The 12,325-nt window shown below is 55.7% G+C and overlaps 1 protein-coding gene across 1 annotated transcript in view; it reads left to right on the top strand.

The window, feature by feature from the left end:
• Positions 1 to 1,005: 1,005 nt before the first annotated feature.
• The window catches only part of PODXL (podocalyxin like), a 43,791-nt gene continuing 32,471 nt past the window's right edge, over positions 1,006 to 12,325 (top strand). The window contains exon 1 of the mRNA XM_060107740.1: positions 1,006 to 1,069. Within this exon, the coding sequence (XP_059963723.1) occupies positions 1,006 to 1,069 (64 nt within the window). The remainder of the gene's footprint in view (positions 1,070 to 12,325) is intronic.

The following is a 12,325-nucleotide window of genomic DNA, read 5'->3' as shown; positions in this document are numbered from 1 at the left end:
AAACCTCTTTTTCAGTCAGTTCCCTGCCTGCAAAATGAAGCCGAAAACATGGCTGTTGCGGAGAGTAAATGAATTAATATATGCAAAGCACTTAGAACTCAAAGTGGCACATATTAATCCCTCAAAAATTTCTTTTTTTTTAAACCACCACCTCTATTCACAGGTGAGGTCGGTTCAGAGACGTTAAGCCACTAATTAGTCCACATTGCCGGGTGCAGACCCTACGGCGCAGACCTGCTCAGGAGGCCCGCCCGCAGGTGAGTTGCACCTGGCAAGTGGGAGACGTGCTTCTCAGGCTTAGCAGCAAAACGCAGCCGGGAGGTCTGGAATGCACCTTAGCGAACACACAGCGCTGGGGGCCTCCTAGCTCCGGATCTGGGCGAAGAGGACCCCGGCAGTGAGGGGGGTCCCGCCAGAGAAGAACTGCGGGCGACACCTGCGCTCCCGGGGGGCGGCCCCGCGGGCAGGGGGCAATCCGGCGCCGAGAGCCCCCCCGGCTACCCCTCCTCCCGGCGCTCACGCTCACACCCCCGCCCGCGCGGGGGCTGCCCGCCGGGAGCCTGGAGCCCGCCGCCCGCCGCGCTCCCCCGCCCGCCGCGCGCCAGGGCGGAGTTTCCTCCTCTGCTCATTGTTCTCCGCCCAGCACCGCCCCGCCCGGCCCCGCCACCCCGCCCGCGCGGTCCTGGGGGAGCGGAGGGGGCGGGGGCCGGCGCGGACGGGACCGGAGTCGCAGCAGCCGCCGGCAGGGCCGCAGCCGCGCAGACACCGCCCGCGACGCAGCCACCCGCCGCTCCTCTGCCGCCTGGCTCCGCGCCTCGGCCCGGCTCTGCCGCAGCGGCCGCGAGGAGGGGCCTGCGGAGCGCGACTCGGGAGTCTTGGGTCAGCGCCCGGCCGTCCGAGCCACCGCCAGGCCTCCCTGAGAGGCGCCCACGCTCCTGCCGCCCGGCCGCCCGGACCCTCTGCCAAGCCCGCAGCCACCTGCTCCGGGTCTGAGGCCAGGACACGATGCGCTTCGCGCTGGTGCTCTCGGCGTTTCTGCTGCTGCTGCCGCTGTCGCTCTCCCAGCATGGTGAGTGGTGGCTCGGGCTCCGCCGGGACCCGCGTCGTGCCCATGCGCCCCCGGCCGGACCCGCCGCTGGGAAACCCGTCGCTCCTCGTGGCGGGACCGGGAGCAGCCCCTGCGCGCGCCACTAGCTGGGGCCACACGCGGAGCCCTGACCTTGCACCATCCAAGCCCCTTCCCACCCCGAGAACGCCGCGGGTGCTGGGCTCCGAGCGTGGGTCGTCCGGGGCTCCACTGGGGTGGAGTGGCCGTGGATTGTGTTGGGGCAAACAGGGGCGCGCGGGCGCTGATTGGGTTTGCAGTCCTAGAGCGGGGACTTAGGGCACCGCGAGGCTCCACGCTTCCTTTGGACCCCCAGGGTCTGATCGCTCTTTTTCTCAGTGTTTGTCCCCGAAGCAGGTGACAAGCCTCCAGTAACAGCCCTCGTGGCTATGTGTTTCGCGTTCGCAGAGAGGTTTTTCCAAGCATTGTGTGCCGGCTTAGCTCACCCGAGCCTGTGCTGGAGCAGGTGGAGAGGGGGAGGGAGTAGGTCATCCACAATCCCAGACTCACCTGAGTGGGGTCCCTGCCTCCATGTCACCAAAGGAACAGCTCCCTTCTCAGTGCCTGGCCAGGAAGGTGAGATTCCCTTCCAGCCTCTTTGTAGAAGCAAGAACGTCTCTCATGAAACAGGCTTGGGCTGTGCCTTAGAAACATCTCCCCTATTTCTTATAAAGGTGAAAATCTGGGGGGGACAGGTAGCGTCCCAAAGCGCCTAGGAACAACTGGAGTCTCAGCCCCAGGAGAGAGATGCATTTCTTTCTTGCCCACCTGAGCAGGTGTCTGCAGGGAGAAAGAGTGATGTTTCCACTCTAGGGTCAGGAGGACTGTGGTGACAGCCCAGACAGGGAAGGGACCCTGCTGCTGGTAGCTGCTGCTGTTTGGGACTAAAGTCTTAGGGGAAGGATGGGGTGGGATGGCAGTACAGTCTCTTCTCTGCGTCACAGGGAACTTTGCTGATGGGAAGGAAGGGGCTGGTGCTCAGAAAGTGAGTAGGTTTGGGCATCCTCCGGTGGCGGCCCTGTTACTTCACAGCCTGGTCTGAAAGGGATGGGCACAGCCAGTGGGTGAAGGGTGTGCACCCCTGGAGGAGGGGTCGCAGTGTGAGGAACGGTCGGGACAGCTCTGAGGATGGCAGCCACCGCGGATTTGCACAACCTGCAGGGTTGAGAAGATGCTGCATTGTGGCCGCTCTCCTCAGCCCTGCTCCCTGGAGGGCAGACTTCAATTTGGGCTCTGAGCACCATCCAGAAGGGAGATGGGCTGTGTCAGGAGGGATGTGCTACAGTTCCCAGGGCTTCTGAGCTTCAAGAGGCTGAGCTTGGAGGAGAGGGTGGAGGTTGTGGGACAGGAGTCCTGCTGTTCTGTCCTAAGAGGAGAGACTCCGGAGCCACCCACCGGAAAAGCTCCAAGCCCATCTCCCTGCTGGCCTCAAGGCTGGGACTGTCTTCCCTGGCATCTGCGTACTGCCCCCAAACCCCGTCTCTTCCAAAATCCCTCCTCAAGACTAGCATGGGGCATGGCGCATGGTAGGAGTTTGGTATGTAGTAAACAAATACAGTAAAGAAAAAAGGAACCATAACCCAGCTTCTGCACCCACCAGCAAGTCACCTGATCCCAGGTGCCCAGTTTCTAAAATGCTATTACAATATGCGGTGATAAAGGGAAGTGCTTTGAAGAGTGTAAACCGGCAAGGGAGTATTACTGTTATTATTATTTGCATATATTGCGGCCAGAAAAGGCTGAAAGGCGCAGGCTCGGTGTTTAGTGGCTGTGGTAGATTTCACACTCTCCTCTAGGGACTCAGTAAGGACTGCTCCATCTCTGCCCTTCTGTAGGTTGCAGTCATCTGGGATGACGAACCCCCAAACTGCTGAAATCCTGTGATTTAGTTCTAAGCAAGGTTTATAGTGGAGCAAAGGAATTATCCCCGACGGGGCCCTGGGAGCTTACCTTCTCGTATAGGTGGATCACACAGCCTACAGCATCAGCAGCATTCAAACCAGGGCCAACAGCTCATTAGACCCCCTTTCAGTGCTTTTTGGTTTGATATACATTTGATCAAACCATATGGCAAGTCGCACCTCTGAACCTGTTTCCTCATCTGTAAGATAGAAAGGGCAGAGGGACCTCTAGTTTCACTGTTATAACATTTCTGGGCTTTTGCTCGAAAGGACAGGCTGACTGAGCACTCTGTCTTCTATGGGTCTGATCGAGTCATTTGATGGATGAATCCTAGGCAAGGGAAAGGCAGCTAGCTTGAGGTGGTGGAAAACACTCAAACTTTGGATCAGACAGACCTGCATGACTGTAGACCGGATAGTGAACCTCTCTGAGTGTGTAAAAAAATGACAACAAATCTCCACCTTGCAGGTTGCTCTGAAAATGAGAGATAACATATTAATGAGTTTGCCATTGTGCACAACTCGTAGTCAGAGCTCAGAAAATCCTAGCTATTTTGATTAGTAAGCCATATGTGTTGAGCATTTGATCGGTTTAAGGTGCCCCCAGCATCAGGATTCTGCTCATGTTTGTGGGTGTCAGTTAATTGCTAGGTAGTAATAAAAACTGAAGCTTAAGTGCCACACAGTGGGGGAAAGGGAGGCATGTGTGAGAAGGTAAGATTTGGGAAGGGGCGATCTGGGCGAGGTGAGGTGGGGTTATACAGGGATTTTAAAATAAAAGGGCCAGTGTGGAGTAGGAGACCCTTCCTAGGGTGGCCGAGGCGGAATGAATTCCAGGGTGTAGTGAAGACACAGGTCATAAGCTGGGGGCATGATGGGGGGCTCTTCAGATGGGGTCAGTGAGCTGCAGGGGGGCTTTGGGGAAGAGGTGAACTTTCAGAGCCCGGAAAGGACATTCCATGGGATGGGGTTAGGGGGCCGTGGGTGTTCCTAGTGTGGTGCTGCTTGGGCATGGCTTTGAGGCAGGAGTGAGCGAGACATAGTGGGGCGGTACCAGGAGCAGACAGGTTTAAGCCGGCTGAGAAGAGGAGGAGAGGAGGGGCTGGGAAGGATGAGTGAAGACTCCAGAGACACCAGGTGGCAGCTTGGCCCAGAGCTGCAGGGTGTGGCCACCCAGGGAGGGGCAGAGGAGGGGAGCTTGGTGAGCCCGGGAGGGTCCTCTGTGGTCTCCCTGGACCTAGAGAAGGCAGGGCGCAGAGGTAGGGGGAGAGGCAGCCCCCGCATCTGCTTTCCCCTCAGGAATCTAGGTTTAAAGGGAGAGGAGGGGCCCCTGCTGAGTGCGGTTTGGATATCTCTGCCCTTTGGAAGCTGAGAGAGGAAGGGGACTCCACCTGGTTTGAATTCCCCTGGGCCGGTGGGGGTGGGGAGCTGGAGAGTTAACTCTCTCTGTCCTCAGGTATCTTCTTGGCTGAGAAGCCTTGCCAGGTTTCCTAGATGGAACCCAGTTATGTTCCACAGTCTGTGTGGGTGTCTCCCCGAGTGCTGAGTGGTAGGCCCCTCAGGGCAGGGCCAGCACAGCACTGGGCACTGAGCAGTTGCTCAGGAGATGTTATCTGGACCGCGGTTCTCTGGGGGAACTGGCCCTAGTCCCTGGCTTCAGGCTCTCCAGAAGTGGGCCACGAGGCTAGCTCACACCCTGGCAGTGATGCTGGACACTGGGCTCTTTCTGCAGCAGCCAAGAGCCGGTAGGAGCACTGCAGAGGGTCGGGGCTTCTGGGCTTGGGAATCTGGACCAGGATGACGGCTGCTGTGAGGACAGCTCATCTCGTCGCCCTCTGCTCCTAAGGGAAGTGGGAGGAACCCTTCGGACAGCTCTCCGCACTTGTTGGGAGGAGCGTCGGGATTTAGATGACCCTACCCCGGCTTCTTCACACCCCGGGGGCCCTGTGCAGGTCTGCTGAGTGCAAGCTCAAGCTCAAGCCGGAACGGACATCCTCCCACATCACTGGAGAATGGGAGTGACCGCCCTCTGCCCACCCCCTGCCCAGCAGCCCGAGCCTGCCTGGAGGCTTCATCAGACCGAGAGGCCGGGAGCTCTGTCCTCAGCTCTGGGCTCACTTCCTATTTGTGCCCATGGGGTAGGATGCAGGGCAGGGAGCTCAGCTGGGTGTGTGTGTGTGTCCTGTTTTGTCCCATTCCCAGGAACACCGGTGCAGCTGTGCGGGTTTCTCCTTGTCTTGTGTCCTGTCCACTTTGTGGGACTGTTAGAAGATCAGATCAGGTGGCAGATCTGGGACTGTGACTCTTCGGGCCATACTAGCCTCACGACTGTAGGTATTCTCTATAAGGCAGGCCTTCGAGAAAATCTATGCAGAAGATCCACTACAAGGAGCCTCTTTATATTTGCGACAGCGTTGACCGTAAGATTCCTTTAAGTAGGCAGCCCGCTGGCTGTTCAAAACAGAATTCAGTTGACAAAGGGCAATTTCCACACCACTTCTAAATTACCCGGAAAATCAGAGAACACAGAATTTTAGAGCTGGGAGTGTTCTGGAAATCATCTAATACGCCCCTTCCCCCCGTTTTTCAGATGAGGGGATGCAGACCAGGGGGTTCACTTGCTCAGGTTCTCGGGGACTCCCGTTGGCGGCTTCCCGGGGATGTGTGTGCACGTGTCCGCAGCCATAGTACTAGTAACTGGACTCAGCCTCAAGGCTCATTCTTCCCTGGGCATCGAAGAAACTCACTCCAACCCTGTTAAGAAAGGGTTGCATGGTGGTGACAACTCTGTAGTGTGCCCAGATTCTCTCCGCACCCCTCCACCGTCAGGGTAAATTGAGGCTTGGAGCCACTTTGTTTCTCAAGAGTTAGGCTCCCCGAGTACCATGTCACAGCGCTGGCCCCGTGCGTCGTGACTGTGTGTCTTGTCTGCCATTGCCTGTGAGCCTCTGGTGTCCACAGCATGCAGTCAGATCTGGACAAAGGGCTGGTGCGAACCGCTTGTTGGAGGACCAGTGCAAAGGCAGCATCATCTGCAGGTTCAGGAGCGGCCCCTCCCCACGTGTCCCCACCGCATGCCGTCATATGGCGCCGAGCCCCGCCCTGGACCGCTCCAGCAGAGGCCAGCACAGGTCCCCAGCTTAGCTCAGCAGCCCAGCCACCCATCCTCCCACCGGCTCCGCCCCTCTCCCTGAGCGCACCACCACCACCCTCTCTTCCTTTGTAGCCTTATCCCCCTCGGGTCAGCCACCTCCAACTTCCCTAGGGCCAGGGTGCAGGGTGGCACCCCGTCCGCCAATTGTCACGGCCGGAAGGCTGTGGGCCTCAGCCCAGGGGGAAGAGAATGCGGAGGAACGGCTGCGCGGGGCTTGCCATGCAGTTCCGGGTTGGGGTGCAGGGAGCCCTCCCAGAGCCAGGCCCCTGGAGGAGCGTGGGCTGACCCAGGAGCTGTCAGTTGTCTGACCTCTAACCTTTCAGCTCCCTGACCCAGGTCAGCGTGGAAGGGACAGTGGGAAGGTAAGGAAATAGGGACAGTTTTTAATTCTTCAGCTAAGGGTAAGCTAGGTGTGAGCTGAAGCCACTCCCCCTTCGTAGCAGAAATTCGCGAGCTCTGTCCGAGGGGTCCCTCTGCCCTCATCTGGTCAGACTCCTGTGCTAACCTGCTCTGAACATGCTGATTGGGGCCGGTGTCTCCAGCCAGGGTAGCACGAGGTTACCTGTGGACAGCCTTTATCTCACAGACCATTCCAGAGAGGGGGAAACGGAGGCCTGGGCGCCAAGGGCCACGGTAAAGAGCAGCTCTTCTCCCAGATGTCCACATGCCTCACCCCTCATTTCCTGCGGCTCTCTGCTGGAATGCCACCTTCTCAGAGAGGCTTTCTGGGCCTCCACACCCTGGACCCGTCTCCCCCAGTCAGTTTCTCCGTAGCATGTATCCCCTGATGGGCACTCATTTCTTTGTCTCGCTCCCGAGCGGACTGTAAGCTTCATGAGGGCAGGGACTTCTGTTGGTCAGCACTGTAGCCGCAGCACCTAGAACAGTACCTGGCACGCGGTAGAGGGTCCATAAATATTTGCTGAATGTGTGAATGAGCGAGTAGGTGGCCGAGCAAGCTGGTTTGGAATCCGAAGCCTTGCCTGCATGTTCTGGGCTCTTCAACTGCAAGCCTCCAAATCTGATTCTGGAAGAGAGGCAAGTGGCAGGGGGGCTGGCCCCGTGCGTGGAGGAGTGGACACAGAGGCATGAGGGGAGCTGCCTTGTGGTCCAAGGTGGCTACTCAGGCTCCAGCTGTCATGACAAAAAGAACAAGAAGGCTGCAGCTCCTCTTCTGAGGTTACCTGCCAGAAACCACACACACCCTGTCCAGTTACGTTTTGTTGAGTGGAACTTAGTCCTGTGGCCACACATAGCTGCAAGAGAAGCAGGGAAGAGTACTTCCTTAGGGAAGAGTGATCTTTATTTCAGGCACTCATATGCTTAACCAAAAAAGAGTGGTTCGGTTGTGAAGAAGTGAAGGATGGATATTGGAATAGGTCCCTGGCACATGCTGCCGTAGTCCTGGTCCCTGGTTTTCTCTGTCCTCAGTTCTCACCTTGCCAGTAAGATCGACTTTGCATCTGCACGAGTGAAACAAGGAGTTGTCCCCCGTGGCCTGAGGCTCTGCCACCTTCTGGCTCAGCCAGGTCCAGCTTGGCCCTTGTTTTTTGTGGCTCCAGCCTTTTGGCGCTGATGGAGCAGCTCCTTGTGATGCTCAGGGAAACTGGGGTCCCTCCCTTTCCGGTCCCTCGGCCGTGAGCTGCACCAGCGAGCCAGGTGCCCAGGAGACCTCCCATGAGCAGGGCCTCAGCCAGGGCAGGCATAGGGGAACCTGCTGTCCCCCACTTGTTTCTGGGAAAGAAGAATTTCTTTGCCCCATCCTCCTCAGCACCTCGGCAGGGCAAGTACAGGGCAGAGGGAGATGCTGTTCTTAGGAGTTTGGTCCATGGACACTTGTGAGAGCAGCAGCTGGAGGCCAGTGGCTTTTAAACCCAGTGGAGATGTTCTGTGAGCTGTCTTAGGGGCCACTGAGAGCTTGGGGTGGTTGCACACCTGGAGGGGAAAACTAAGAGTAGGCCAATTTGCGGGGGGGGGGTGGGGGGGCAATTCACATCCCCTGCACTTTGTGCCGCTCTGCTTTTACCTGTTCTGTATGGCAGGTAGGTCTCCACAAAAGAATTCCTTTGAGAGAAAAGTTCTGTCAAAGAGGAGAGAAGAGGGGCTTCCCTGGTGGCGTAGTGGTTGAGAGTCCGCCTGCCGATGCAGGGGACACGGGTTCGTGCCCCGGTTCGGGAAGATCCCACATGCCGCGGAGCGGCTGGGCCCCTGAGCCATGGCCGCTGAGCCTGCGCGTCCGGAGCCTGTGCTGCGCAACGGGAGAGGCCACAGCAGTGAGAGGCCCACGTACCGCAAAAAAAAAATTAACTATAGTTGATTTACAATATTGTGTTAGTTTCAGGTGTACAGCTTCCGAGTCTTTTCCATTATAGGTTATTATAGAATACTGAATATAGTTCCCTGTGCTGTATATAGTAAATCCTTGTTGTTTATCTATTTTATATATAGTAGTGTGTACCTGTTAATCCCAAACTCCTAATTTATCCTTTCCTCTCTGCCTCCTTCCCCTTTGGTAACCATAAGTTTGTTTTCTATGTCTTTGAGGCTGTTTTGTAAATAAGTTGATTTGTATTATTTTTTTAGATTCTACATATAAGTGGTGTCATATAGTATTTGTCTTTCTCTTTATGACTTACTTTGCCTAGTATGATAATCTCTGGGTCCATCCATGTTGCTGCAAATGGCATTATTTCATTCTTTTTTGTGGCTGAGTAGTCCATTGTGTGTATGTGTTTATATATATATATATATATATATATATGCACATACTGTGTGTGTGTATACACACACGCACATACACACACACATACACACACATACCACATTTCCTTTATCCATTCGCCTGCTGATGGAAATTTAGGTTGCTTCCATGTCTTGGTTTTTGTGAATAGTCCACAGCTCTTTTCTATGCTCCTCTGGCCACCGCTGCTACACTGGCCACCCCTGCTGCACTACCCCTGTCCAGCATGTGGGTCTGAGTCTCCCCCTCTAAATAGCTTCCTTTCTCCTCATCCAGCCTCACCCTGACTCTGCAGCAGATTCCCAGTGACACCGTCCAAGCCAGGCAGCGAAGCATGCTGCTGGTCTTTGCACAGCCACCTCTACATTTTCTTTCTCCGAGAAGGAAGGAGGGGAGAGGAGGCACATGAGGTTACAATCCAGCGTCTAACGTAAACCAGGGAACTGAATATTTCCTCACGAAGTGAGATGTCGGAGGAAGATAGGAACTCCTCACAGAGCTGCCTTTGGTTTTCTGCACAATAAACGCCAGTGGGGCATTGCCCTGTGCCTCAGTTTACCCAAATGGTAAATCTGGGCTAGCACCATATGGGTTTTTTTTCTTTTACAACTCAGTGAAATGAGCTGTGTCCCAAACAGTCCAAAGAGAACACGAGGAGTCCTCAAGATATTAATAGCTTTGCTCTCAGTAAATGTATGATAAATGAATAAAAAATTGTTTTATGAATAAAAGGGAACTGTGATCCAAAAAGTTTGGGAAATGCTACCTACTTTTTTCCCCTTCTTGGAAAGTCAACACATGTTAGGATTTTCAGTGGTCCGAGATGGCCCTCATTACCTTTGTCCACCCCTGCGTTCCCCAGATGTACTTTAACTGTGGAACCTCTTCCTTTTCTCTTTTTGATGGAAGTATCTGTTGGGGAGCTGCTGATGTAAACATAATGACCCACTGTCCCAGTTTGCCCAGGACTGAGAGGTATTCAGGGATGTGTGACTTTCAGAACTAAAACCCAGACAGTCCTATGGAAGGACCTGGACCAGGATGAAAAAACAACCGGATGCATCTGCAGCGTTGCTAAGCGAGATCTTCTTGACGTGGTGATGTAGCCGTAGCAGGCCCTCCTTCCTTAGGGGCTTTATAGGAAACTGCCTGGAAGGTTGTGGCCACTAGGAAAGCTGCTTGTACCTGAGTGTGGGCAGGAATGAGTGACATTCAAGGCTAGTGGCCCCTCTTGGGTGCTTAACAATAAAAGGGCTTCTCCGATGGAAGTTGGAGCCATCATGAGGAGAACTGCGGCTATGTGTGTGTTTCTGACAGTTGATCTTTCGGCTCCGATGGGAGCAAACATGGTTTGCCGGTTGCTTCTGGCTTCTTTCCTGTTGTGCCTCCGCCCCTGCTGCTTTGAGCCCCTGATCCTGACGGCATTGCATGTCTGTTTTAAATTCAGTCTGAGTCTGTCATCCTGCCCCAGGCCTTAGAGAAGGGGATTCCAGAGCCAGCACCCCGCAATGGCTCACCAGATGCTGTGGTGTTTGGGGCTTTCTCCTTAGCGCTAGATAGGCAGGGTGCGCTGAGATACATGGATCTCATCCACCCTCAGGCTGTCATTTTCCTGGGATTCAGGGAGCCAAATGGCGAAAGGGGTGCATCTTGTTTGCTGAGTCACCAGCTTGCCTGTGCTTCCCAAGCTGCCACTGCTAGGTAAGGCACCTACCTTCTCCCAGGCAGGTGCATGAGCCGGGGTCCCCTTGCTTAGGCAGACATAGTCCTGCACCCCAGCTCTAGGGGACACTGCCTGCCAGCTGCCCTGTGCTGTCAGCCCACTCCCCAATATGCTGCTTTACCAGAAGACCCCCAGAACACCACACAAGGTTGCTTCCCGCCCTCAGGTCATCCTGGTGTCAACTTCTCTGTGGCTACAGTGGGCCAGGGCACTAGAGAGCTTGTGCCATGGACAGCTGGCTCTGGGGAGAGGCAAGTGGGAGCTGGTCCGCAGGCTCTTGTTCCCCCCTTGGCATCCTGGGAGGTTGCAAGTAGGTGGAGAAACACTTTGGCTTTGCTCCCGAGCCTGGGGGGAATCTGGAAGTCCGATCCTGACCACACAGGTTTGCATCTCTGAATTCCCTGGGCACTTCTGGGCAATTGTTTCTACACACCAGCTGTAACTGGCCCTGGGGTCTCCTGATAATTAAGCTTTGGGTCTGTGTGTGTGTGTATATGTGTATGGGGTGGGGGGCGGCAGGCGTGGAGCACATGCCCAGGAGGCTCGGTCTGAGTTCGGTGTTGAATAAAGAGCAGGGAGAAAAAGAAAACAGGTTTGCAAGGGAAGATGCTCCGTGCACTCGGGGCCAGCCATCCTCCCCGTGGGCCTCAGTTTTCTCATCTGTGAGTGAGGGGCTGCTACTTAGTATTTCTCAGTGGTCTGAAAGGCCTGACTTGCCTGATGATCTCGGCCCCAGAACTGCTGGCCTAATGGGAATGGATTCAAGTTTGTGGATCCATCCAGGAGGGCCTAGGGGAGTGGGGAGACTGGGGGGAGCCTAGACTTGACAGCGTGATGCTTTGAGCCAGCAGGGATGGATGGGGGTGGGGGAAGCTGTTCTCATCCCAGCTGGCTGCTGTGACAGCCAGTGACACCTTGAATTCCTGGAAAATGTGAGCCCCTCTCTGCTCTTCATCTCACCGCAGGTCAGATGCCTCCCCCTCCCTATCTAAAGGCAAGGAGGGGAAGCAGGAGCTGCGGCCAGGAGCGTGTGGGCACACCCCCCTGCCACCCCAGGATAGAGAGCCGCACTGGCAGTTGGACCACAGAGTCCTAGATACCAAAGGAGGTGTGACCTGGTGCCCGGGACTCTGACCATCTGTTTGCCCATCTCTCCCTTGTTGGAGGGGATCCGCGATGTCTAGGGTCCTTCTGGTTCTGACATTATGACCCAGGGATGCAGAGGAAAGTGATGTCTGCGTGGCTTCTAGAACAGGGGACATACCCAGACTAGTCATGGAGGGCTGTGTACTGAGCCGCATCCGGTTCTGGCTGCTCAGTAGCTCTCTGCCTCTCTCTGACCCCTGCTTCCCCAGCCTAAGGGGTGGGCATCAGCTCCTCTTCTGGCTGCATCTTTAGGCACGATGCTACCACTATAAAAGCAAAGACCAGTCTGTAAGGGACCAGCATCTTTGAAATCCTGTGGCCCTGGGTCTGCCACGTCCAGAGCACTGCACCCACTTTGCAGATGGGAAATCCAAGGCAGGAGGATCGTGGTGGTTTACGCAGAGTCTAGTCTTCCACTTGAGCACTTCCGCCTTAGTGCTCGGAGCATAGAGGTGACCAGATACACTTGGACCAGATATCTGGGCTTCTGCACCCACTTGGAGGGTAGTGAGATGCAGTGAAGAGAGTGGGGAAAGGTAGGGACAGGAGCATGTGA

The sequence above is a fragment of the Mesoplodon densirostris genome, chromosome 9, assembly GCF_025265405.1.
Source record: "Mesoplodon densirostris isolate mMesDen1 chromosome 9, mMesDen1 primary haplotype, whole genome shotgun sequence".
Classification (NCBI taxonomy): Eukaryota; Metazoa; Chordata; class Mammalia; order Artiodactyla; family Ziphiidae; genus Mesoplodon; species Mesoplodon densirostris.
Note: the sequence above shows the minus strand (reverse complement) of the source record. Positions and strands in the feature narration are given on the sequence as shown.